This window comes from Ovis aries, chromosome 3, assembly GCF_016772045.2.
Source record: "Ovis aries strain OAR_USU_Benz2616 breed Rambouillet chromosome 3, ARS-UI_Ramb_v3.0, whole genome shotgun sequence".
Classification (NCBI taxonomy): Eukaryota; Metazoa; Chordata; class Mammalia; order Artiodactyla; family Bovidae; genus Ovis; species Ovis aries.
In genome coordinates, this window is record NC_056056.1 from 131999639 (window position 1) to 132027095 (window position 27457).

At 53.6% G+C, this 27457-nt stretch overlaps 1 protein-coding gene across 10 annotated transcripts; it reads right to left on the reverse strand.

The window, feature by feature from the left end:
- Positions 1 to 132: 132 nt before the first annotated feature.
- Positions 133 to 26815, reverse strand: PDE1B (phosphodiesterase 1B). 10 transcript variants are annotated; one of them, XM_060414025.1, is made up of 17 exons: positions 15088 to 15258; positions 13286 to 13346; positions 13004 to 13047; positions 10597 to 10710; positions 9272 to 9454; positions 9025 to 9091; positions 8580 to 8696; positions 6097 to 6237; positions 5579 to 5679; positions 5366 to 5491; positions 5147 to 5248; positions 3988 to 4108; positions 3604 to 3685; positions 3202 to 3310; positions 2690 to 2820; positions 1878 to 1996; positions 133 to 1424 (listed from the first exon to the last, which is right to left on the reverse strand). In XM_060414025.1, exons 3-16 carry the CDS (start codon positions 13045 to 13047, stop codon positions 1893 to 1895), a joined length of 1542 nt encoding a protein of 513 aa, XP_060270008.1. In that variant the 5' UTR covers positions 13286 to 13346; positions 15088 to 15258; the 3' UTR covers positions 133 to 1424; positions 1878 to 1892. The 10 variants fall into 10 exon arrangements, 9 of the variants coding, with proteins under 9 accessions (XP_060270008.1, XP_004006318.1, XP_042102561.1 ...); XM_004006269.5 differs by lacking the exons at positions 13004 to 13047; positions 13286 to 13346; positions 15088 to 15258 and adding exons at positions 26500 to 26622; positions 26710 to 26815; XM_042246627.1 differs by lacking the exon at positions 13004 to 13047.
- Between the last annotated feature and the right edge of the window lie 642 nt (positions 26816 to 27457).

Sequence of the window (27457 nt, forward strand, 5' to 3'; positions counted from 1 at the left end):
GCAGAACCTCCCCTCTCTGGCCTCCGTATATAACAGGGCACACACAGCACCAGGGTTTTGTCCGCTTGAAGAGACTTTGCACGTGAAGACGCCCAGTGCACTTTCACCCGGCAAACAACACACACAGCCAGGCCTGGTCTCCCTTCTTTATTGACCTCTGGCTATAGCAGGGTTCCGAGAGACCGAGGACAGGGGTCAGTCACATGCGTCTCTACCCCTCTCTGGGTGGGGTAGGAGGAACGAGTGGCAGGTGGCAGGTCTCAAAGACCGTGGCTACGACTTCACACGCACAGGGCCCACTGTACAAATGCATGTCTGGTATTTACAAGGAAGGAGGAGGGCAGTCACTGGACTTGGGCCTTTCCTGGGACAGAGCGGGGCCAGAGGAGCCTGAGGAGAGGAAGGGGCGGGGGCCTGGCTGGGCTGCCGGCTGCCTTCCAGCCGCCACTCCCCACTTGCCCCAGGAAGGGGCCTCCTGGGCCGGGGCTGGAAGGGCGGGACCCTCTCTGTCAGCAACGCAGGACTGCTGAGGACACCTCACCCTCCCCATGCGCCCTTGACCCCAACCCAGCTCTCCCGCCTGTGCTCTAGGATGCATCCTGAAGGTGCTCTGCTGGGGAGACCTCAAAGCACTTTACAGACATTGGTCGGATGGGAGCCTCCCGGCCCCAGGGGAGGGGAAGGAGGCGACAGGTTCAGGACTCGGCCAGGGCAGGTGACAGGTCCTTGAGGACCCCCCCACTCAGCCCCCTCTCTGGCTCCTCCTCCCCCAGTCACCATTCCAGAATGGGAGGGAGGGAAGACTACAGAGTCTGGGCGGGGGTGGGGGTGAAGCAGTGCAGGTCTGGGGTACAGAGGATGCCCCCATTCCCAGGCCCTAGAAAGGTGCCATGCCCTGAAGGAGCCCACGCCCCTCCCTGTGCAGAGCTCTGAAAACCCCCAGCTTCCTATCCTGTTCCAGCCCCTCCCAGGGGAGGAAAAGGGGAACCCAGACCTGCCAGCTAAGATCTGGGGTAGGGGGCTGAGGAAACCCCCAAAATGTATTGCTTAGAAACTTGGAGGCAAAAAGGATGGGGGAGGGCCCAGGGGGCTGGCATCTCTGACCCTCCCCCCAAGCCCTGGGAAACCTCCAGGAAGCTCCCCTCCAACCAGTCATCTGGCCACGGGGAGAGTCCAGAGGCAGGGGAATGGACACAGTGACCATTGGGAGCCCGAAGTTTCCCAGTCTTGCCACCGGGAGAGTATAGTGCGCCCCAATGGGTGTCGGGTGGGGAGGGGCCCTTCCCCCAACCCCACAATCTCTCGCATTCATCCTTCGGGTGGGTTTTCTGTTCCTCGACGTCCACGCTCCCTCGGAGCATATGGGGGAGCCAGTCCCGATGGATGGTGCTGATGACATCGAACACTCTGGACTCAGTGAGGACCTAAGGGAACAGAAGACCTCAGTGCTCTGATCTCTGCCTTCATCTCCAGCCTGCCTTACCTTCAGGCCCGCCCCCAATCAGCGCCTGGTACAGCTGCACAAAAAATGTCCTGCAGAAGAAGGGCACGGGGGGTGCTGGAATGAAGTCATGCCCTGCTGAGCTCCGGAGCCTGGGGCCTGGCTGTGCCTCCCCTGGCCCTCACTCAGAGCTGCTCAGCCCCACCCCGAACTGAGGAGCTGCCCCCTCTCTTCCTGCAGGGCCTGGACCAAGAAGCAGGACACCCCTGTGTCCCACCTAGGCCCCGGCTTGGGCCTTTGTGTTCACTTCCTCCAGGTTCCCACCTGGAAGGAGCGAGGGAGAACCTCGCCTCTGCTGAAGCCCAGAGATGCCCCTTCCGAGAGGCCTGTCGGACGCCCGCCTCGCCCTCCTGCCCGCCCACCGCCACAGGCCCACCTGGGCCAGGCCCCGCTAGTCCAGATTCCCGTTCTGGTTGTGCTCGTCTTCGGCAGGGGAGGCTGGGGCCTCTTCCTCACAGGGGGACAGCTCGTCAATGGACATCTGGTTGGTGATGCCTGCAGGAGAGCGGGAAGGAAGCTGGGACCAGACCGAGCAGGAAGTTTTCCCCAAACTCAAGGAATATGTGGAGAGAAGGGAGTGATTCTCACGCACTTCCCCTTCCCTCAAGCTGAGCTACATTCACCTGTGCCCACCTGGGGAGAGGCTCCCCAGCCTTGCTAAAGTGCACAGCCCTCAGCCCCCACATTAAGGAAGAGATGCCTCAGCCAGGGCCACCTGGTTACCACAGCCTCAGGGCACCACTGGCAGGCCGCCAGTGTGCACGGGGCCCCTCGGGCGGTGCAATACTGCTGTCCCTATCTTTCTCCAGCCCCCATACTAGAACATTCCAGGTGGGTCAGCCTGTGCCTGATCCCTTTTCCCAACCCGGGGAAGGCGTCGGACACAGGGCTGCTGAAGGGGTGTCGGGAAAATGGACCCACTGCTGCTTTGGCTTCCCTGGTGGGTGGCTCAGGTGGTAAAGAATCCGCCTGCAACACGGGAGACCTGGGTTCGATCCCTGGCTTGGGAAGATACCCTGAAGGAGGGCATAGCAACCCACTCCAGTACTCCTGCCTGGAGAATCCCCATGGACAGAAGAGCCTGGCGGGCTACAGTCCACGGGGTCGCAAAGACTGAGCGACTAGGCACAGCACGGTTGCTCCATCAGCCGCCCTCCCGACAAGGCCTTATCCTCCCAGTGGACCCACCGCTTGCCGCCCGTTCCTTCCATTTCTGCTTGTTCTCCTGAATGTATTTGGTCCAGGTGGAGCGGAAGCTGACCACATCAGGGTTGGGGTCTCCCACTTCTACATCCAGAGAAGGCTGGCGCCACTGGAAGCTATAAGCAGGACCCGCCCACATTGCGGAGGTGAGACCCCGCCCGCGCCAGGATGGTCTTCCCAGCCCTCAAGAGCAGAGGGGATGGAAGCTTCATCCTTCTCTTTTCCCTCTGCTAAGTACCTCCCAGTTCCCACCCCTCTCCATACCTTCCCTTCTACTAGAAGGAAAATGAAAACAGCATTAGCCAAAAAGGCAGAAAAGACAGCTAATAGGAGAGGTTAAAATATGGTGGAGGGGGCGCGGGCGCAGGCCACACCCTCTGCCCGCATCCTTTCGCCGCCACGTGTGGCCCACAACAGAGGAGTCACTGTTTCTCCACCTCCCCCACCAGTCGGTTCTCTCCGTGGGCCCTCAGGCTACCCCAGCCACCCTCACTCACCTGGGCTGGTTTTTAGACTTGGAGTCGTCGTCCCCGGTGGGCTGGACACTCTTCTCAGCCACATCAGTGAGCACAGAGAACGTGGGCTCCACAATGAAGTCGATGAAGCCTGCAGTGCAAATAACACACGGACAAGGCTGACCTGGGGGCGCTGCGCAGAGGACTCTGCCTGCACGCCGGTGCCCCCAGCTGCAGGGAACAGTCACCTGGGGCTCAAGAGCTCCCAGTGGGGGCAACCTTTGTGATGATGTATGTGACCCCAGAGAACTCCACCCCAGCCCTCCACACTCCAGCAGAGCGGCTTGCCTTGACAGGAATGGGGACTGGGAGCCATCTGACCTGGCCCAGCCAGCATCCTTGACTTTTCCGAACCCTCTCCTCCCTGCAGGAAGGGACACTCACCAATCTGGGACTGTGCCACGAGGGTGGAAGTGCGGTCACAGAGCGGAGAAAAGGGCAGGCCCAGCTCGGCCTCTTTGTCACCCTGGGGGAGCAGACAGGGCGGGGACTTATTTCAGTCTACCTGGTTGGGGTGCAGCTGCGGGTAGAGGGGCTGCCAGGGAGAAGAGGGGGCTCTGTGCCTTTGACCTGGAAATGAGCCGCATACAAATACCACTGCCAGCAATGACTGTTAAGCTTTTCGGAGATGACATTCTATCCCATGGGTCTGGGATCAGGTTGGCAGCTGCAGGCAGCTGAACAAGGAGCTGGAGGAGCAACGGGGAACTTGGAAAACATGGGGGAGAGAAGGCCCCGTGGACAGGGGTGGGCAAAGATGCCCCCTACCTGGCGGAAGAATTCCTCCATGAGGGCCTTGGTCCAGCGGCTGTGAACCGACCACTGCTTGGTGGGGTGGCTGATGTCAGCAGCATGAAGCAGCAGAGAGAGGGCCTTGGACTTGTCAATCCTGTCGGGGCAGGCGGCAAGGGAAGGGAGACTGATCGTTTAGGAAAAGGAAGCCTGGACCATTCCTAACTTCCCATCACACTCTCTCTCTCAGATCTAATGTCAAATACCCTCTGAGATGAGATACACACACACATACACACACACACACACACACACACACACACTTACATATGTATAGGAAACACCCCAAGTTCTCAGAATCAGAGGGCCCAGAATCGAATCCTCACTATACATTTCATACATTGGCTGTGTGATGTGCAGCAAGTTACTTAAAATTTCCATATTTCATTTTTCCCAGTTCTAAGTAGGAATCAAAACAGGATCTGCCACAGAGAGTTGTTCTGAGAATTAAATGACATACAACATATAGGTATTTAGAATAGTGTCTGGCACCTAATAAGTGCTTGGTAGATGTTAGCTATAATTATTATAATAATAATTATTATTATGATTCGCCAACAATGACACGCTCTGACCCTGCCCACTCTCCCACACACAGACACCGTACATTAACACATACCTTCAGGACACACACAAACACAGTCTGTTCTCTCTTACATTCATATACTCCCACCCACTTTTAAGCAACATTAGATGTAATTATGACATTTGTTCTGTGTTTTTTTTTTTAACCTCACACAACTCTCCCAGTAGCCCTGTTAGAGCGGGGGCTGGCAGTGAGCTGTTGTGGAGGGGGGGCACATCATTTTCACTTCTCACACATGGGGAAACGAGTCCAGAGGGTTGAATGATTTTCCATTACATTCTAGAGTATGCCTGTCCTGAAGCTTCCCTGAGGACACCAATCTCAGACCCTCGACTCAAACGCTCTCCAGTAGTCCAGCTGCCTGAGCTGTCCACAAACCCAAGGCCAGGTGCGTACATCCATCACATACACCAGATACCCTCAGACACCTGGAGCCAGGAGAGTATCTACATCCTGGTAAAGACCTGGCACACTCACTGCCCTATGGATGCCCTCCGATTCACAGCCCCCTCACTCGCCTCTCCCCAGCCACACCCCACCAGAGGCCACCTCTCCAGCTGCTGCAAGGCTGTCTTCATGGACTTCACTTGCTGGAAATGGCAGGACATGTCTGTGGCCAACACCATCTCGATGACCAGAGCCCGCAGCTCTCTGAAGGGACAGAACCCGAGGAGTGATCAGCACTGCTAGACCGGAGGCCTAGGGAGCAGGAAGAGGGGGCCGGGGGGAGGGGGTCTCCAGGGATGCCCACGCCTGGCTTCTGCTCACACAAACTCATCCTTGGTGAGGTTGATGAAGATGTTCATCTCGTCGTCCTGCATCATTCGGAAAACAGAGCTGATGTGGTGATTCTCCAGCACGGAGCGGTCGTTGTACAGGATGGCACACTCCGACCTGCAAGGCACAAGGTCACCAGGCCCAGCCCTCTGCCGGCCACCGCTGCCCACCCTCCCCCGCCCCTGCCACATCCCCACCCCTCACTTGGTCTGGATGTGGAAGCTGTTGGTGGTGCCAGTGTGCTCGTAGTCGTGGATGGCTGCAGCAAAGATGATGGCCAGGACCTCAATCTCCGACAGGCAGTGCTGGGAGAAAGAGACAGACGATGAGAGGGGGCTGACCCCCTGTCGGCCGCCCAAAGACCTCCACACACAGGCTGGACCGCTCACCCCAGCCCGTCCATTCTTCATGTCCAGCTCTTGGGCTAAATGCAGTCAGGTTTCTCAGCTCCCAGAACAGCCAAAGACCCTCCTCCATCCCTACTAACAATATTCCCTCTGCATCTGGCCACACAGCCCCAGCGCTGTCCAGGAAGTTACGGTCCACCCAGGAATTCTCTAGAGTGAATAAGTCCAACCTGACTCTGTAAAGACTTTAGGATGCCAAAGAAGACGACCCGAAGAGAGAAAAAAGGAAATGAGCGTATTGACTGTAGGCTGGACTCCCCGATTCTGCAGCCATAAGACCCTGAATCCCAGAAGCGTGACCTCCGGGGCACCTACCACCATCCCTGTGCGGAGCAAGAAGCAGTGGACCGTCTGGGTGACGTCAGCTGCGTGGATCTGGTTGTGGTAAGGGTTCTTGTACTTCCCGTAGCCTGTCTCCAAGGCATCCAGGAAAGTCATCAAAAACACAGTGGGAATCTGCAGCGGGAGAGGGGCAACTGAGATCTGTGGAGGGTGTACAAATGGCAGGCCACCACGGACAGAGGTCAGTGAGGCCCTTTCGTGAAGAGACAGCAGGGCTAGGGGAGCACTGGCCCTGCAGTGAACCGGGCTCGCACCCTGGCTCCACACCCGCTGGCTGCGTGACCCTGGGCAAGCCACGCGCCTCCCTGTGCCTCTGATGCTTAATGGAAGAGTGAAGATACTACCACCTACCTTGAATTTAATGAGATAAGTACAATACAAGGTACTTAGCAAGTGCTCTCCCAAGGGTAATTATTATTATTCCCCTGGAGATTTTTAAGAAGAGGAAAGAAAATTTCCCTCCTACCTTCCAATCACCCCACCCCATCCCCAAACCAATACCATGGAGAGGGGCTCAGAAGCAGGGGAAAGAATAAGAAGGCCCGGAGAGGACCCTCTAGCCAAGGTAGATCACCCCTACCTCTGAGAAGCCTTCCCCCATCCTCTGTCCACCAAACACACACACACACACACACACATACACACACACGCACACGCACGCGCGCGCGCACTTGCCAGCGCCAGGAGCCAGAGCTCTATCGGGCTCAATCCTGTCTAGGTCTCTGCATATGCCCTGGGGTATGTTCACCTCCTTCCAAGGCCCAAGGCCCCCAGAGGGCAAGGCTGGTGTCTGCACCTGTCCCTGGATCTCTGGGGCTGCGAGGAGAGCAGGGTTCAGGGCTTGGGGAACCCTCTGTAGAGATGAGCAGCGGTGGCGAGACACAGAGGCCGTGCCCTAGTCAGTCAGACCCTAACATCCCCCGCCCCCACCCCTGGAGGGCTGTGCCCCAAATTCAGGGAATTTTAAAGGACTGTTTCCATGACAACTGCCCTTGCTTTTGCGTTGCCATGGAGTCCCTGGAGGAAGGGAAGGGAAGGGGAGGGGCAGGAGAGGGGCCGGGTGCCCAGAAAGGGAATGTGGAGCTTAAAAGAGCTGCTCCAACTGGGGTCCCTACTGGGCAAGGACGCTAGAGCACGAAGACTCCTCTCTCTAACTGCCTTGAGGCAAGGCGATTTGGGGCTGGGCCAAACCCAACCTGAGGTAGTGACTCTTGGGGTCCCCCAGAACCATCCTTCCTTGGTGTCTGGAGGAAGTCTGAGAGCCAGTTTGGAGAAATGTGAGCTGAGAAAAGTCTTAGGAAAAAGAAGACCCTGCTATTCTCTGTCCTGGAGAGGGCAGGATTGCAAAGAAGAAAATGAAACGGCAGAAGAACAGGCCTTAGGGAGGCCTGAAGAGAATCTCAGAGCATCCTACCAAAGTTCTGGGGACTCCCTTGAGAGTTGTTGGGAAAGGAGGAGTCAAGGGTCAAGGAAAGGCTCTCACACACCAGTACTCTGCTATAGTGAGGTGGAGGCAGAGGGTGGCAGGGACCTTCCAGAGCCCTCTGGGAGGGCCTTCCTACTGGACTCCTTTGACCATCCCTCAAGCCCCTCCATGGGACATGGCAACCCACTCCAGTATTCTTGCCTGAACATTTCCATGGATGGAGGAGCATGGTGGGCTATAGCCCATGGAACCGCAAAGAGTCAGACACAACTGAGCGACTGAGAGCACACTCATACATCCCCCTCAAAACACACACTTTCTTCTCCGACCTAACGTCTACTGTCACTCCACCCAAGTGCAGACCTAATATCCCCCTCATCCTCCAACTGCGGTTTCTCCACAAGGAAGTGATTTTTTTTCCAGTCCCTGTTCCCCAAAGACGCTCTCTCCTGGCACAGGATCTGAAGAAGATTTTAATCCCATATTCTTCCCGGCCAGCCAAGCTGAAGAGCAAATGGAGTTCACACCCTCCCTCCCCTCCTCCAGCCCTACCTAGCCTTGCCAAGAGCTGATCCTTTCCATAAAATTCCTTGGACAGAGCCGGAGGGGGAGGGGAGAAGAGCCCCCCCCAACCCCCCGCCAAAAAAAAAAAAATGGAGAGACATTAGTCCTGCAGGGCACCAGCTGACAGCCTCTGGACCCCAAGCCTCCAGTGTCCACGGGAAGGAGGGCTGAAACAGGGGGCTGAATTGCAGCCAGGCTGGAGAGGACGAGTTAGGGGACAGAGCAGAGGAGGAGAAGGCAGAACCCTTGGCTGGATAGCCACAGGCTAGAACCTTCCCCTGGAAAGCAATACATGAAGCCAGAGGCTGGGACTGCAGCAAGAGGAGGAAAGGCCAGACTGCAGTGGGCACAGGGTGACTTCCCCGACAGTGAGACCGAGCCAGAGAACCCATAGAATCTGCCTGTAGGAGCAGGGCGGTGGGAGTGGAGAACCCTGCCCAGAAGCAAAGGGAGGAGGCTGCCCAACCTTAAAGCGGCTGATGAGGTTGTGCCGAGTCAGCAGCTCAAAAACGATGGTCCTCAGGGCGTGGTCATCTGCTGCCCGGTTCAAGGAAAAGACATCAAAGCACCAAAGGTCCACGTTCTATGGAGAAACAAGGAACTAAGCAGGGAGACTCCCGAGAGGGACATCCCAGCAGCAGCAAGGGCTGCAGTTAGACTTCAAGGAGGACTTCCCAATGATTACAGACACATGGGAAGCAGGAAAATAAGTGGTAAACAGGCCTCTTTCTTCCCGGATATCATTCAGTACGGGAGTGACAAGAAGTCAGGAGTTTGGCTCTTAAGTGGGTCAAAGTTGTTTTGAGAACCAAGGAAATGACAATTTAAAAAGGAAGTAAAAATCGCCCCATAGGAGTCTGAAAGTCCTGAGGACTATTCTGCACAGCCCCCAACCTTCTCCCCAGGATCACCTTGAGACAGTTGAGGACCGCAGTGGAGTGGGTGGGGCCCACAGAGGTGTAGGTTCTCCGGAACATCCTGAGGGAAAAGAAGGAAAGGAGCCTGGGAGTGAGATGTGATCGTGGGGTCTGAGCAGGCGGGGCTGGGTGGCTGGGCCAGGGGTGCGTGGGCTGGTGATACAGCGGAGTGCTGGAAGACCCCACTGGGAAAGAGGGCCACAGCCGGGGGCCGAGGGAGGCGGGACGCGGCGAGCCTCACCGCTCCACGAAGATGCCAGCCTGCACTGCGTGCACAATGCTCCGGAACTTGGGCTTCTCTTCCGCTCGGCGGCCTTTGGCCCGGGTCTGCTGGGTGAAGGTGGAGGCCAGCCAGTCCCGCACCTCCGAAGGCACCGCGTCAGACCGCAGCTCCTGCAGCTCATCCTCCGTGTCCAGGATTTGCCTGAGGCCCCAGAGGGGGAGTCACAGAGGAAAGACTGCAGGTGCTTCCACAGGCTGGAGACCCTGAGCCCAGCCACACCCCACACCCTGGAAACTCTCACAGCAGCCTCTCCCTTCGCTCGTCTCTCTTTTGGTCTCCCTTGTCTTTCTTTTGCTAAGCCTTTTTACTTCCGTTTCTCTATCTGATGTTGCCAAGGATGAAACAGGTCACTATGTGAGAGTGAACACCCCAATTCTGGAAGCATTCAAGCAGCCAGTGGCATGGATATCACCTATCAAGGATGCTCCAGACCAGCAACACTGTCCAGCAGAAACAAAATGCAAGCCATATATAAGTGATTCGAAGTTTTCTAGTGCTTGTGTGTGCTAAGTTGCTTTAGTCACGTCTGACTGTTTGCAACCCCATGGACTGAAGCCCGCCAGACTCCTCTGTCCATGGGATTCTCCAGGCAAGAATAGTGGAGTGGGTTGCCATGCCCTCCTCCAAGAGATCTTCCCAACCCAGGGGTTGAACCCAGGTCTGTTGTGTCTTCAGCATTGACAGGTGGGTTCTTTACCACTAGCGCCACCTAGCTCAAATTTTCTAGCAGCCATATTCAAAAGGTAAAAAGAAACAGGTGAAATCTCCTTAAATGATAACTTTCCTTTAACCTAATATGCTCAAAGTACTATCATTTCAACATGCAATCAATATATAATATATTAATGAGACATTTTACATTCTTTTTTCCAAGTCTTTGAAATCCAGCATGTTTTTCTACATACACATGCACATCTCAGCTCACACTTGCTACATTTGAAGCCTCACTAGCCACGTGTGACCCGGGCAGAGCAGGTCTGGAAGGCCTCTGCCCTGGGAAGAAGGTGAGGACGCGATGAGCTTTAAAGTCCCTGCCAGCTCTGGAAAGGTCTTCTCCTCCTGATAATCTGTGTTTGTCTCTCTCTCTGCAAGTCTGTTCCTCTGCCTCCTTATCTCTGCTGATAATCCTACCTACAGATCTATCTGTCCTCACTTCCCGCCTCCCTATCTATCTATCCCCAGCCTTCTGTCTGACTCCCCGTCCCTGGATCACTGTGTCTGGCTGGCATCTTTCTCCTCTGTGTGTGGGTTTTCCCCCCGCCGCTCCGCGTCACCACTCTCACCGAGTTTCATCTATATAGACGGCCTCCAGCAGAGAAGCTGTGTACTCCAGGTTTTTCTTCAGCTCCTCAATGTTTACCTCCCCGTTCTCCAACTGCTTCACCATGTAGCGCAGCCTGTGGAGGGATTGGGGGTGGGTGGGCACAGAGAACCTGCTTAGGCGCCGCTACCTTGTCAAAAGAACAGGATACCTCTAATAGGATGCGTGTTCCAGAAACAGCCACAGCCTTCTATAGCGCATTAATCTTTCTAACAGAATAACAGCAGCTAATGTTTTTCATCACAGGCCATTGCCATCGCCTGTACTAAGATTATCTACCCTCCAAAGTTAAACCCCAGGCTCTTCCACAGTCCCCACCCACCTTTGACCTCTCAACACCTCCCCTTTAGTCAGTGTTTCCTGAAAACTCTTGTTTAGATTGCCTGGGGCCCAGCAGAATTAGGCAGGTACAAGCCCCTGGGGTGATGTTTTGAGGATGATCTGTTTCATAGTCTGAATAACCAAGAGATGAAACTGCCTATTTCCCTCTGATGGAGGGCTTTGGGAACAACAGCCATCAAAAGGGCCCCCAGCATTCTTTTATTATGTCTCTTGGTTTGGGCAGGGAGGGGGTACATGTCCACAGCCCCTCTGTCCCTTGCAGGGATGGCGAAGACACAGAACAAAGACCAATCTGAATGCTTTCGCCTGGCCTCACTCCATCCAGGCAGAGCTAATGGATTATGATTCCAGAAACCATCAACCGGGACAAAGCGCAAGATTAACCCCTGCCTCCCTGGTGTCACTCCAGAGAGAGCCTCTGGCAAAGAGTGACTATACCCTTCCCCTACCTCTGCCGTGAGGCAGCTTCCCCCAGAGCCAAAGTGGTGAGGATGGGGTCAGGGGTCTCACTTACTGGATGCTTTGCCTGAAGAGACCATCCCTCATATTTTGCACTCGCGAAGTCAGGGATTAACCGGGTGGTTTCTTAAAAGTCTGCTTTATGACTACCTGAGACCAGCCCAGGCAGTCATAGGTACACAAAGCTCTCTGACTTTAGGTGGTGATTTTAAAGAAAGCGATGAAACATCCCCCTCTGGCTCCTTCTCCCAGCTCTGCCCCACCCCACCTAAAAGCAAGGTGAGGTGAAACAGTGGCCAGCACAATTCCCCACTGAGAGGGGCTTCAGAAACCCAAGGTCACCCTATGAGTCAGGGAGAAGAGTATGAGTCAGGGAAGAGAGGCTGAAATTAGCATCGATTCCCAGGGATGCTGGGGGAGGGAGAACAATGGCATTCCTGAACAGAAGCAGCTCTAGAATCCTGGGGTCTCAGCAGCTTTGGAATAGGGGCGCCCAAAATAGCCAGCCCCAGGAAGCATCACCGGCCAACTCTCACCCCAGGGACCAGCAGTCCTGGCCAAAGACAGGTCTGAATTGCAGATGAGGCAGAAAGGAAAAAGGGAAAATGGCGGGGAAAGAAGCTGGAGGAAGGCTGCAGCCTCCTCAGTGGGTTATCCTCAAACTGCACCCCCAGCCTCCCTGCTGCACCTTCTCCACGTGAAAAGAGCAGGCAGTTCCATGAGGAAGAGCCCTGGTTCCGTACAGCTCAGCCCCAACCCAGGCTTCACTAGGGAGGAGGCGCAGAGGCTGACAACATAAAGGCTTTCCAGCCAATAAGCTGGAAAGTGGCGACTGAGAGCCGACCAGGGATCACACAGCAAAGAGGTACCGCTGTCTCTAGGGCCCAGGCACAAGCTGGGGCTGCCCTCTCCCGGTCAGTCCCCATGGCCAGGGACACTCGAGTCTGGGGACACAACCCAGGAAGAAGGCCCCTGCTCCGATCTTTTCCCATCCCAGCCCTAATCTTCCACTTCAATCAGCCCTTTTTACAACGGAAAACTCTACCCACTAGTGGTCAATGCCCACCACCCAAGTTCTGCCTTCTTTCTGGAGCCACCCTGGGAAACACACATCCTAGCACGGGCTCCCAAAGTGAGCAGCCAAGCCCACGGGTGCTCATTTGCATGTATTCGCATAATCTCTTAACAATGCTGCCAGCTCTACATTTTAAAAACTGCTTTCTCCTACATTATCTCCTTTTATCCTCACAGTGGGCCTAGAGGGAGGGAGGGGGGGAAAGCTGTGCAACCCTATTTCCAATGCAGAAACGCAGGATCCCAGCACAGCTCTGGGAGGTAGAAACCCCACATTCAAACTTTTCACTTCCTCAATATGAGCCCTGGCCAAGTCACTTCTTCACCAGTGTCTACCAAAGTGTGGCCTATGGACCACCGGCATCGGAATCACCTGGGATACTGGTGAAAAATTTTATTCTGGGTCTCCCCACACACCTACTTCACCAGATTTTCTAAGGTTTGGGTCCAAGGATCTGTGTTTTTAACACACATCCCAGATAATTCTAACTCACCCTAAAGTTTGAGAATCTTTATTTTCAACCTTCAATTCCTTCATCTGTAAAATAATGAGGATTATAATAAACTACCTGTGGTGGTCACGTGGGCAGCACTAACCACCCCCACCCCCACCGTGAAGAGCTGCTGCTTAGTAGCTCACTCGTGTCTGATTCTTTTGCAACCCCGTGGACCGAAGCCTGCCAAGTCCTCTGTCCATGGGATTTTCCAGGCAAGAATACTGGAGTGGGTGCTATTTCCTTCTCCAGGGGAACTTCCCGATCCAAGGATCCACGCACCTCCTGCTTTGGCAGGCAGATTCTTTACCACAGAGCTATCCGGGAAGCCACCTGGGAAGAGCTGTTAATAAGAGAATTAAACGCAATAACTCATGCAAAAAGGCCTGGCATATACACTGAGGCTCTACAAACATGATGTGTATTAAAATTAACTGACCAGCATCATGCCTGCCCTACCCAGCTCACACCTCACTCCCTTCGAATCCAGCAAGCACCTGCCTTCTTGATCCAAGTCCAGGTGAAGAACAGTGAGCCTAATTTGGATGGAGGCTGGTAATTAGGAAGCCCTCTAGCAGAGGAAATGAGAGGGTGATAATGACCATGATCTCTCCTTTATAATTACATACCACAGTCACCTTACGGGGATGGTTATATGATTCGTCTAGGGTCACACAGCTTGTCTATCTCAATCAGGTTGGCCAGCCTAACACTCATTCTACTGGAGCCTAACTGTGCCCCAAACACCAAAAGTGAGGAAGGACCCCACTGCATCATAGCTCCTTCAGTGTCAGGCATCTGTCCTTCACGGGGTGATGTTGTCTGTGAACACCATCAGACTCACAGGAAACTGGGGGTGTCTTGATCGCACTGACTTGTCTGTCCTAGCAGCTGTGCTCAGACCACACAGCATGTGCTCAGTAAATGTTCATTGAACAAAATAAAAGGGAAAGGGGGTAGATTAATCAGGTGGGGGGCTATCTGCCAGTGCTCACAATTGAGATCTCAGCCTAGGGAGAAGAGCGTGGTTGTAGGCTGGCTTTCAACACACCCCTCCCCCCAAGTTCCTCCCGCCTCCACCCCTCGATCTTGTCCAGAAGTTCTTTTACAGCTCCTGTTGAAATCTGAACCCAACATGATCCAGATACCAGAAGGAGAGGGGAGGGACGGAAAGAAAGATTAAAGAGTAAATTTGACAAGCCGGGTGTCCAAGGAGGGGGCCTGGACTCGGGCAGCTGGAAGGATCCAGGTGCTAAATTTCCCCCTCTTGGAGTTACATAACCTTCCCCACGACACTTCCTGGCCTGGTGGGGGGCCTCTCGGATTCTGACGCGCTTTAGAATTAGGATCTCCCCAGACCCACCCAAAGTCCTCACCTCGCCATTCGTCTGCTTGGATGGGTAGGATGCTGACCCCTGTCCAGTCCTCATCCAGACCTAAGGAAAACTGGAAGCTCCCTTCCCAAGAGTCCTCCCACTCCACTCCTAGCGCTGGTCCACCATCTCCCCTTCTTCCTCCTTTACCTTCCCCACACCATGGGAAAGTCTCAGGGCCTGACCCCTGGAGGACTCAGTCTCTCCCAGCTCTAGTAGCCAGCTGGAAAAGGTAGCTTCTGGGCAGTAATAATCCCAATGCCCCAGACAAGTGCAGCTCTCCAGCCCCCATCAGATGCTCTGGTGATTTCCAAAGCCCCTTCCCATTACTTCTGGCACCCACACTCCCTGAAGGATCACTGTAAGTAGAGAGCTTAGGACAGTAGCCTCAAGCTAAGGGACTGGGAGTTGAAAGAAGAATCCTATCTCCTTTTTGTGTTTTTAAGACCAGATGAGGAGATACTGGAGGAATGTGAGGTCTTAAGAATGCTGGGGTTCAGGAGGGAGAGAAAGAGGGAAAATACTGCTAAGTCACCTGCCACTGCTTAGTCACACACACACACACACACACACACACACACACACACACACACACCGATATGGGACTGTCAAGTCTTGATCCTGCTCTTCTACCAAACTACAAGTAGTAGACCCACAGCAGCCTGTCCTCCGGTCCTCCTCCTCCCCTCTCCCTTCCTCCCTGGAGCCTACCTGAGGATAGGACCCTGGAGGTGACTCCTCTGCACAGGAACAGGGCTGGCCATAGGAATCAAAGTTCTCTACTTCAGAGTATCAAAATGCTGCCCCCCAGGCCCCTGGGCCCCTGAGGGGAGTGGTTCCCTTTTAGGCCCCTGACTTCCTTCTCTAGGTCTCAGCAAAAGTGACTGACTGACTGAACAGAGAGAATTTAGGGGAGGGGAACAGGAGGAGCCTAGCCGGAACAAGTGATGAGGCAGAGACCCAGCCCACAACTGGGTGAGAGGCCGCGGGAAAAGTTTCACATCTGAATCGGACTGAAAACAAGAATCTGTTCTCAGAAGAATCCCAGAAAGGACAGAAATAGCATAAGCCAGCCCCTTGCTCTGAGGAGGTGGGGCTCCTCTTTCCGGGGAAGGAAAGGGTTAGCAGGAGGCTTAAGGGGACAGGGACAGGGAGCCATCCTGACTTTGTCCTGAAGAGGAAGTCTGCAGTGGAGTGGAAGGAGCCCTCCAAGAGCGCCCCAGCTAGGCGAAAGCAGATTTGGCTCCCTCCCAGGGTCTTTTTTCCGGGGCCACTCTTCAAAATGAGCTTTAACCCACCTGCAAGGACGGAAGCAAGACAGGAAGAGAACTAGAAACTGCAGAAAGGGGGCCTGCTGAAGTTACGGATCCGGGTATCCTTACCCAGAGACCCGCTCAACAAGGAGGAAAGCCCCCACCCAAGCAGTGACTGAAAGTCAGGACTTGCTCATCGAAACGAAACCGAGAGGCTAGGAGAGTTGAATACTCCCAGCACCAGTTTTCTCATCTGTCAAACGGGGACTGGGAAATAACCGTGAACTGACTGGAGAGAGGTCTTTCCAGCCCAGAGGCAGAATGACGGGATAGCCCACGAGGAGCCTGCGGGACCAAGGCCCCCTCTCTCTCTTCCAGGCTTTGCTCGCGCTCAGGTTCTAGGAAAAAGAACCCGGCCTCTGCGGTGCGGGGTGGATGTGCGCAAACAGCCCCAGCCCGCCTCCCGATTGGCTATGGGGTGACGTCACCAACACAAGCGCATGGGGGCTGCGATTGGTCAGCGGAGGGGCTGGGCGGGGCCTAGGAGAGCCCGGGTGAAGCCTAGCGCAGCCGGTGAAGAGGGTTCCGCGCAACTACAATCTCCTTCATCGACGGTCTAGGGTTGATGTAGGGGTGAGGAAAAGCGACTAGAGGGGATGAGTATGACAGAAGAAAGAGAAAAGAAACGGGCTAAGAGGCAGGATTTTATGATGGGAAGTCTTGCTTCATCGTCCACTGCACCCCTACCCACCAAAAGCAGGGAGAAACTAAAATACCCTGTCACTGTGCTATAGCCTTGAAGGATTATAACCAAATGAAGTTTGGAGAATTACTGGGACGAGTGGAAGTTGGCTTCAGCAGCAAAGAGGAACGAAGGTTAAATGTCTACAAGGTTGTGTAAACTCTTGGTAGCCATGAAGCAAGTGTTTTTAGAGAGAAAGGACCTGGAACTGCCCCTCGGGGATGAAAGACAAGTCATTCGGCCTGCTCTGTAGAAAAGCTCGTTTGGAGAGAGAGAGACGGGGTGGGAGTGGGGGCAGATGGTACACCAGCAAACACCAACTCAGGGCAGTGTCCCCTCCTCACCTGACTCCAGGCCCAGCCCCCAAGCCAAGTAGGCTCTAACCCCAACCCTCCTATTGGAAGGTAGAGATTTCTTAAACTAGAAAAGCTCCAGAGAGGATATCCTGTCCATCCCTCTGCTCCCTTGCCCAGTAGAACCAAAACTAATTGGACAAATAACGGTTTACCACATCACCCCAAGTACAGACATGCTGCATCATCCCAGTATGCATCCCACCACGCTCATCTCACCAGCCTGTTATTAACTCTTCCTAATTAGAAAGGACATTGATCAACCACTGTCCCTTCCTGGGGGAAAAGGGTTCACACATACCCACTCACCCTCACATGAGCACACATGCCACACTCTACTTCTGAGTTAAAGAGACTGAGAGCAAGAGCATAGATGTGATGACCCCAGCGTGAATTCTCCTCTAGCCATTAAATGTAGTTTTAAAACAGCAAGCAGCCCAACTATCATGCCTCCCTCCTTGGTCTATCCGCACCCTTCCTCACCTGCCCTGAAGAACAGGAGTTGGGATAAGGGATGAGCAAAGCATAGGTGACTCTGCCCCTGGTCAGAAAAGAGGGGTGTAAGGGGTAGTGGCTGGAGGGCTGTTGAGGAATGCATTAACTGGCTGATTTAAAGGCTTAAAAATCTCAGAAACTGAAAAAAAAAAATCAAGGAAATCATCTAAATCCAGTAGAAAGAGGATATTAATTAAGATCAGGAGACCTTGCCTGCCTTTTAGCACTATGTATGACCTTGAACAAGACACCCTGGGCTCCATTTTCCTTGTCTGTAAAATGGGTAAGTTCAAGCTTCATGGATTTCTCACAAGGGATCATACAAGAGCATTTGGGGAACTGTAAAGTGATGGGTGAATGCGAAAGAGTACCATTGAGTTTTTGTTTTTGTTTAATTCAGCAAAGGTTCATTACAAGTGCTCCATGAACAAAGCCCCCTGTGCCCACCCTTGTACCCAGGGCCCCTGAAATAGAAAAGCCTGTATCCCCACCACCCGCATCCCAGATGTCAGGGGCTCTTCCCTGGCTCCTTATTCCACAGAGAGCAGGGAAGCAGAAACTGGGGACATGCCGAGCACGGAGCTCCAGAAACCAGGAAAAGCCAGACCCCCACCTTTCCCAAGCACTGCCACACCCCTGGTTTCACATTGCTACACAGGCAGCCCTGGTTCGGGCGGCTGGCTGGGCATGGTGGCGGAGGTGGCTCCAGAGATAAAAATAGCCCCCCTAGTGACAGAGCTAGAGTGCCATCCTTGGAGGCAGCAATCCTCAGGTGGACACGGCAGCAGTGGTGCGAGCTCTCTAGGCACTGGGCAGAGGAGCTGGACGGAAGGAGGGTGGAGAGCGGATGGGCAGCACCTGGGAAGGGGGGTGGGTAGTGGGGGAAGGAGAGAAACCTGACAAGTGGAGCAAGATGGGGGGGGGGGGGGCGGTGGCAGGAGAAAGGGACAGGAAAGGAGATTTGAAAAGTGCTGCAGAAGAATGTTTGGGAAACACTGAGGAAGAGGGAAGGGAGTCAACTCACACACACACACACACGTGTGTGTGTGTGTGTGTGTGTGTGTGTGTGTGTGTGTGTATGCAGGCAACTCCCCCTCTGCCTCCTGCCTAGAACCGTTTCTAACAGGTGTTCCGTGCAACAGCCCGGCGCAGCTCAGATCAGTGAGGAAGTGGGTAATCTAAGTAGCTAGAGCCTTAGCCCAGAAAAATAAGAACCCAGACATCCCAGCTCCCTGCCCAGTACACAAATGAGTCACCTCTCCCTCCAGCTTCAGCCCCTGAAAGAGGGAGGAAAATAGGAAGGTGGGCAGGAAGGTGAGGGGAAGACTCAGAACTCTGAGCTTTGAACCCAGCTCAGAACTCTGGCTCTGGTTCACTTGGCCACACCTCTTCTCCCTCCCTGCACGATTTAATTCTGCTCATTAACCACCTCCACATGGACCACCCCACCAGCCCTCCGAACCACATCCCAACAGATGTTCCCAGCAGATGCCCTGCTTCTGGGGAACCTAACAGATGTTGAAGGTGGCCTGAGATGGGAGAGCGAGTTGGAAGCTTGGCAAGGGACTGACTGCCAGTGCTATGGGAGTAGCTCTAAATTGTGGATCAGCAGGATTTGAGTCTGGTCCCAGCTCTGCCCCTACTTCACCAACTATTTCTGGGCATCAGTTTCCCTCTCTGTAACACGATATGGTTCTCAGAGTCAGTGCCTGGGTTGGAGACACTAGGAAAATAGGGTGCCTGAGTAGGAGTTTATCTTTTTTGACTGGCTCACTGCTTCACCCAACTTAGCCCCGAAACTGATGCTTTAAAGGAAAAGTGTGGCTTTCTTCTTTATCCCAGGGAGATTACATTCTAACCTCCATGAACTTTCCAGGAAGTTCTCCTGCATGTCTATCTTCAGTCCATCTTGCTTCAGTGAAAAGAACAGCATATTTTCTTGGCATTTCATAGAATATAAAGGAAGAGAACAGTCAGGACAAAGAAGTGTTTGGGATGAGTCTGGTGCAATTTGATTTATTATAGTTCTCTCAGACTGGGGTTGCTAAAGCTACTGCTTGTAGACAGGAGGCTGGGGTTTAGGGAGCCTGGCAACACTGTCAGCATGCGTGCTCACTCAACCCGACAAGTTTCCAAACAAGGTGGGCACAGAGGCGAGAACTAGGAGGATGGTGCCAAGTTAGATGTACAAGAGCTGATGAACAGAGAAGCCAAGGAATAGGAAGGAAAGAAGCTTCTCTGGCCCCCAGGTCCTGCCTGCCAGAGAATCATTAAGCCCCCCTGGAAGGCAAGCTCCCTTCTCAGCCTAAACGGTGCCAACACCAGCTGGCCGCCTAATCATCCCACTGCAGCCACTGTAATTATTGGCAAGTCTGACTTCTCCTTGCAGCTGTGGAATCAACTGACCTGGGGACTTGGCTGAATCCAACATGGTACCACCTGAGCACCCGCTTTGCAGCTTTCCTCCCAGCCCTGAGCCCCTAGGCCTCTCCCTGGATATGCCCTTTTCCCCACCACACCTGCTTAGCCATCAAAACCCCATCGCAGCTCCCTCAGTGGACTTCTGCCAGGTCTGGGATGCTGAAGTTATATCCTAACCTGCTCTTTTCTTCCCAGACAGGGAGAAGATGTAGTAGAAGATGCTGAGGGGAGAGGAGCCTCTGTAGGACTGGGGACGTGGGGGACAGAAGGGCGAGGGCTCTGGCACTAGGGACCTCCCTGCAATGGGCGGGTCACAACTCACTTTTCTACTTTTCCCTTCTGAGTAGCCCTTCTTCCCCCTGAAGTCTCCTCTTGGCCTCACTCACTGTTCCCAGGATTCTCTCCCAGTTCTCTTGGACCATTAAGTCTTCCTCCTTTAGGGGACAATCTCATTATCTAACAACTTCCAGTCTCCCAGTGGTCTCGCCTGCAGCCCACCTGCTGCCCTGGTTCTGTCCCCCTTTTCCCTGCTGCTGTCCTGGGGACAGCTGGAAAATAGCTACTCAACTTCTGTACCTGTGAAAATCAGTCCCCTGAGACTCAAAGGCAATTACCTGGCTTTCTCCCTAGAGGAGCTGGGAGGATGAGGTCACTGAGAAGGCAAAAGAAAGGCCTTGTAGAATACAGGAGTTGAGGCTGAACTCCTAAGGTGGCCTCAAAGTGTGCCTGCAGCAAACTTGCCCTGAACCATCACAAGGACACCCGGGCCTGGAGAAGCCCCACCCCCGGGGTGGGCAGGGATATTTCCAGACTCCTGGCCAGGGTGAGTGGGGACTAGGAGCACAGAAGGCCAGAATGAGGGGGTAAGCCAAAGGGAACAGGGAGAGAGAGGAAGAGGGACACGAGAGGAGAGCACCATAGTGCCCGGCAGAGAAAGAGAAGCCAGAGAGAGATGGAAACAAAGGCGGGAAAGGGCAGAGGAAAAGATGCAGGAAAAATCAAAGAGGAAAACAGAGGGAGCAGAAAAGCTGAAAACAAGTCCTTGATGATCCCTTTAAAGACACAATAAGAGGAAAGATCTCTCTTGAGTTTCTTAGTTCCTCCGTCCCAGTCTGATGGGGGTGTATGAAAAATAAGAGGGGAAGATGTGAGAGAACCCCTGGCTTGCATTGACTTCAGGAGCTCCCTGCACAGGGGGGCAAGTGGAAGGGGTCTAGAGACATCCACGCTTCCCTCCCCCTGGGTCTCTCACCTAGCCTTCCAATTCCAGCTTCATCCCCAACCTACTGCATCCTCCTCCTGGCAAAAGTGCTAACTGCAACCTCAAATGTGGGATCTCCATGGTCTTTTTAACCAGCCTCCAGGGCAAGCAGAGTGGTAGTTGGGTTCTAAGGGACTACACAGATTCTTTAAAATAGAATGTGTCATAGCTGATCATATCACCCCAGGCCTAGAGACTTAGGATAAATGCCAGAGGGGAATTTCCCCAGTGCTTTTGGAACTCACCAACAGCAGTCCCTAGGTACCCTGCACCCACTACATCTTACAAGGGCAATTGCTCCATCCGCTTCTAGTTTGCCCAGCTGAAAAAAAAAGATGATAGAGAGTAAGTCTGTTATCTTTTCTTTTGACCTTAGAAGACCACGCCTTTTGTGGGACAGCCCTCCTCCTAGCCCACCCAGCCTCCTGTTCCCTAAGCTCAGTCACCTGCCTCACCTTCTCCAACCATTCATCACCAAGACTCTTCCAAATCAGGCCTCAGACGCCAGGACTCAAACCTACTATATCATTCATATTCCTGCCTCTTGAATCTTGATTTTTCTAATCATCCAAACCAATGACTGCCCATTTATTGCTATGCTGCTGCCTCTTCACCCAGCAAGCTCTCCCAGGCTGAAAGTGCATCAGAGTTTATCATTTAAAAACCACTTTCATATGGATGATACCAAATAAAGAACAGGGACGCAGAGAGACTATGTGACTTCAAGATCATGCAGCTAGCCTTTGGCAGAGGGGGAACAGGAACTCAAGCCTCCCAATATTCCCTCTGCCCCTCCACTGCCACCGCCCTGCCTCCCCGGTCTCTCCCCTGAAGCCACCTATTCTGACCAGAGGTTGGTGAAGTTGAAGAACTTCACTGCTCGGAATTTGAATTCCCCCTCTCTCTGCACATCCCCCTCAGCTTACTGCAGGAATTTTCCACACTCAACCATCAAGAGATGCCTCATTCAAGACAAAGTTGATGGGGGAAATAGAAACCTCTGATGGGAGAGGGGATATAAAACCCAGGGAGGAGGGATTCCCTTTGCCAGGGTTGGAAATAAAGGAGGAAGGGGCGACCCAGGGAGGAAGGAACTAAAAACCCTTCCCACCAAGGCCTCAGAGAAATGATGCTCCTTCTCCAGAGGCCCAAGAAGCCACCGTTTATCCCGCAGTCTTCATGGCAGCTCCACAGCCATGTGCAGAGAAAGAAGGAGAGCAGCACAAAAGGAGCCACAGAAGCTCATTCCGTGGGGCACACCCAAAGCGGGGGCAAAAGCTAGAAGACGCCAGTGAGGCGCCCAGTCCGGCCCTTCGGCTGCTTTCTCCTGTGCATTTGCTCTCCCCAGGATTGTCCAAAAACCTGAGCGTGTCACAGACACATACGCAGATCACACATATATATCATTCCATTACCTAGACACACTCACATGCACAAATACATCATCTCATTCATACATAGGGCAATGTCGGGTATTCAGGTAAGTGCATATTTATTTTCACACATACTGTTTCTAAACATACAAACAAAGAGACATCATTATGGAGCTCTGACGTCACCGGCTGTCCTTGTCAGACACATCAGCCTTTACCTAGATACACCAGATACATACGTATACATGTCAGGCATTCACAGTTTCATTCTGATACATCTTGTCCACATACCTAGATTGTTTCTGTAACTCCTTCAGTTCCAGGCTCTGTTCGGAGGTTCTCAAACCCCACCACTTTTGAGCATCATCCTCTAAAAACAATAACAAAACCAACCTCTCCTTTTCTCCAATTCCCATGCCTACTCCCCTCCCCCACTGGACACAGGAACACACGCACCACAGAATCAGAGACGGAACTGGGCTCTGTGACATGTATAGGTATACTCATTCATTCACGTGTTCATTCCTTTAATTAAGAGCAATTATTGAGTGCCTATTATGTTCTGGGTAGCACACTAGATTCCGATGCAACAAAGATGGGTAAAAGTAATCCCCGACTGTGTCCTTGCTCCAGCTCCCCTGAAATGACCTTGAACCATAGCTTAGGACATTGAGTCTAAACCATGGAAGCCTGAGCGTGCACCATGTGGAGAAAGGAAAAGAGAAAGGGATTGTTTTATACTATCCCAAGGAATAGGGAAGTTTGTCTGTAAAATTTCAAAAGAAACTGGAGCAAAGAGAAGAGAGTGAGTCTTGTACTATCCTGAGAGGGAGAGAGAGAATTCATATATGTCCTTGTACTGTGTATACCCCCCTCCAAAGTAAGCGATGAAGCAGAAACCAGAATGGTTGAATTTTACCACTTGGGTGGGTGTCATAAAACAAGGAGCAGGGGGCCTCCCCTACTCTCCACTCTCTGTGATGGCGTTGAACCATATGACAAGCTCCACAGAATCAGGGACTGGGTCCATTTTGCCCTCCACCATATCCCCGGCATCCAGCACCTCACCTGCCCCACAGGAGGCACTCGATTAAGAGCTGTTGGATGAATGAGTGAGCTAAGGATGGCAAACCGATCTCCACTCATAGTTTTTCTTGTTTTGCAAAAGACACCGAAAAACCTTTCCATTTCTACTGGCCCTCCCCCACATTCCTCAAGGCTCTCTGGTCTCAGAGAAGAGTGGGCAGACTAGCCCAGTCCTTCATCTCAATGTTAGAGATGCTGAAATTTGTCCTGGTTCACCCATTATCCCTGAAGTGCCTCGCTCAGTGTCTCTCATGCCTCAGCTTACGAATCGGCTTAGTTAGGAAAATTTCCCCTAGGTAGAGGTGAAATCCAACAGCTAATATGCTCCAGATTCTGAATTTATCTTTGGCAGAGTGCTAGTATGGAAAATAGAATTCCTGGATACCCTTCCCAAGAAGAAATTGCCCTGCACAATTATATTCATATGGGCTTTTTTAACCAGAAGAAAAAATATCAGGCCCAGTTTCCCTGAAGAGACCCTCAGTGTCCCAGATTAGAAATTAAAAGGGTAGTTGGGATGGAGGAGATAGGACATGTTAAGCAGCAGAATATATATATTCCATCTGTCTTCATTTGACTCTGTGCGACCCCATGGACTGCAGTCTGCCAGGCTCCTCTATCCATGGGATTCTCCAGGCAAGAATACTGGAGTGAGTTGTCATTCCCTTCTCCAGGGGATCTTCCAAATCCAGGGATCGAACCTGGAATCTCCCGCACTGCAGGCAAATTCTTTACTGACTGAGACACCAGGGAAGCCCGTTCAGCATCTAGTCCTGAGATAATCATGCCCATCTCCCTGCTTCCAGACTCCATAGCCCCTTCCCACCTGGGCCTTTTTGGGTACAGGTGATGACTGGGGTGGGGGTGGGAGTTCTATTTCTGTTTAAGGTGGAAATGCCCTCTTTGCTCACCTCTTCAGAAACCACTCAACCCTGAGAGCTGTCTCCCTCTCCTACTCAGCAAAAAATCCTCAGTCCTTTGCTTTCCCTTCATCTGACTGGCAAAGCCTCCCCAGGATTCAAACAGGGCCAAATCCAGTAAGCTATCAACTTCAGATCTCCCTTGGTATCAAGATCTTCCTCTGCTTTGAGACTGGGACTCTATCCTTGGTAATTAATATTGAGAAGATGGTACTTCTCTGGATAAGTTATGACAAGTAGCTGGCACTCTTAAGGACCAGATTGCTGAAGTGAGTGAAAACCAGAACAATCTCATAAGTAAGATTAGTGATCCTTGTCCACCGTGATCTCCTGCAAGGATGTCTCAGCTAACAGGCTCTGTAGGGGCAGCTGCCTCCACTCCCTTCCTGCCCTGGGTGTCAGTGCCTCCTTCTGAGGGTCCTGTTTTCTTGCCATAGACCACTTCTCACCCTAGAGGAAGCAACTGCAATCTGCTTCCAGAAAAGCTTCGTGGTTAGAAAGGTGTGGGAGAGAGTGAAACGGGTAGACCCACCTCTTTTGCAGGGCCCCTTACCTGGAACAGAGGCAAGGGAAAGATATGATGAGCCACTCGTGCTGTGGGAAAGCATCCTAGGATGCTTGGGTTCTCCTATTTCTAGACCCTGAGGTCCCTTCTTTGCCTTTCAACCACTTCCCTACCTACTCTTCTTGCCAGCTTCGTTACCATCAACAGAGCAGGGTTTTCTATCAAGAATCACCCGGGTGCTCCTCCCAACAAAAACTGATTCAACCCGATTTTCCATTTCTTCATCCCAGAACCTCATTCCAAGGATTCATGGAGCCTGCAAGTTGCCCTGGCCAGAGGCAGCAAAGGAGGGGACCAAGAAGCACATTTGGATTCCAAGCCTTGTTGCCCAATGTGCCTCCATTCTCCCTAAGGCCTTTCTAAGCAGCTGGTATGTAAATCAGACCCACCAGCCCAACATAAAGGCATCATCTTATCGCCACAGGTGAAGTATTTTTAAAACAACACAATCATAAGCATCTATCCATATTCTATCCCCATCTCTCCCTCTGCCGGAACCTAGAAATGAAAAGCTTCAGTGCTCACAATTGAGAATATTGGGGAGCAACTGCGTGTTGAGGCTGTGTTCCCTGTATTTCCTCACCAAACATCTGCAGCCTCTCTCCTAGGGCCATGGGGAGTCATAGCAGGGAGAGCAGCACTTTCTCTTGTTTTCTGGTTAAGGATCAACAGACTGCAGAGATTATCGGGTGGCAGCTGACGGAGAGATAAACATGGTACATGGCTTGTCTTTGAACCAATCCTCTTCTTCTCTGATAAGCAGGAAGAAAACTTCCTCTCCTTCCCTAGAACTGGAGTATGGGACACCTGAATCTTTCCCTTTCCCATTTATTCCTTTCCACATGCCCTCTTCCTACAAAAATAAGAAAAGATGCCTCGATGTGCTTGGAGATCCTTGGGAGACCCTACAGTGACAAAAAGGCTTTGACAGTTATTGCCCCAGTCAACCAATCTCCCCTCACCACCACCCCAGCTCCCAGGCTGGGGCTCTGCCCCCTCTCCCCCAGGACAGGGTTGCCCCCTTCTCTAGATCCTAGGTGGGTCCCCCATCATTAATATGCAGAGTGTGTTTCCAGGCCCCAAGAGAGATGAACAGCTCGGGAACGGGGCAACCCCACCCCCCCTACCCTCTGTAGGATGCAGGAGGCAGAAACCACCAATCCCAGCCAAGATTCGTATGACCCACAGGTTGGCACAAGTATCCCCATGCACTGGACCTGCATCTGTGTGCAGTCACTCTACAGACCTCTCTGTGACCCTGGGACACTCATGCACACACATGTGATGTGCCTCACATCTACCCAACCCTGGATACTCACACATGGATACGTGTGAGTCAGCCTGGCACCTCCTGAAAGCTGCCCATCCGCAGCCCTGCCAACACCGCAAATATTGTGCCGCCTCTCTGCGCGGCATGTGTCACCCAGGGGTCCGCAGGCACCTCGTTAGCTCTGCAACTCCTAAACCCGCTCCAAGCGGCCGGCTTGCTGTGCACATGCCTTGCACATGTGGCCTGGCCACGCGTGTCCGGGCAGCTTATGTCCTCGCACCTGCCAACATGTGTGCCCCAGAGAATCCACCGGCCCGGCTCCAGCTACACCCCCCCTCTTTCAGGCTCCCTGAGATCCCTTCCCCCGCTGGCCAGGAGACTCACAGAGACCGGAGCTTAATCCACATCTTCTTGCTGGGGGCTGACTTCAGCTCCAGGGGTGAAGGGCAGTCCGACTCTAGCATCTCCGGAGGGCTGCGGGGGGACAGCTCCATGCTCAGCCTCCGTCTACGGAACCGAGGGAGGAGACAGCACCGCGGCTCAGCTCAGCCCCCAGCTGGCAGACCCGGGCCCCCCAGCCCAGCCCCTTCCCACCTGCGGCTGGCAGGGACCAGCCAGGCCGGGGTCTCTAAGGCTCGGCCCAAGCCCGCAGAGCTGCAGTTCCTGCGGCTCCTCCTCTCCCGCTGCCCAGCCGAGCTCTGGGCTCCCAGTCCGAGCTCTCCGCGCCGCCGCCGCGCGCTGCCGGAGCCGCCTCCTCGCTTCTCTCCTCCTCCCCGGGCCGGCTTCCCCTCCCTCTCTCCCCCTCCCTTCTCCTCGGCCTGCCGGCTCGTCTCTCACTCCTCGCAGCCTCTCCTCCCCCTCCCGGAGGAACGCCTGGCAGCCGGGGGCACAGGGAGACGGCAGCGCCCAAGGGCGAGCGCACGCACCCAGGCGCCGGGTGCGGGAGGCTGCGTGTGCCTCGCGCGGGTGGATATGAGTGCGTGTTGACAGAGCGCAGCGCAGGCGGCGGGCGGCAGGACTTCGCTGTGGGCGGTGGTGTGGGCTCCCTGGGAGTGTGTTTTGAGTTTCCGTGTATGTGCCTGTCGTTTCATGTATCCCCGCGTGCCTAGCCGCCGGTGCGTCCCAGGCGTGAGGGAGAGGTCGGGGAGGAGTCCTGACACTCGCTGAGTGAAGCCACCTACCCCCAGAATCCAGCCCCAGACGAGACCCTCACACGTGTGCTCCTGCCTTTGAACGGAAAAGTACAGCGTCTGCTCTCAGTGGCCACGGTCACCCACTCCTCTCCCCAGTTCCCTGAGCTGGTCTTCCTGACACTTCTCCAGCCTGTGGCCTTCTCTCTGGT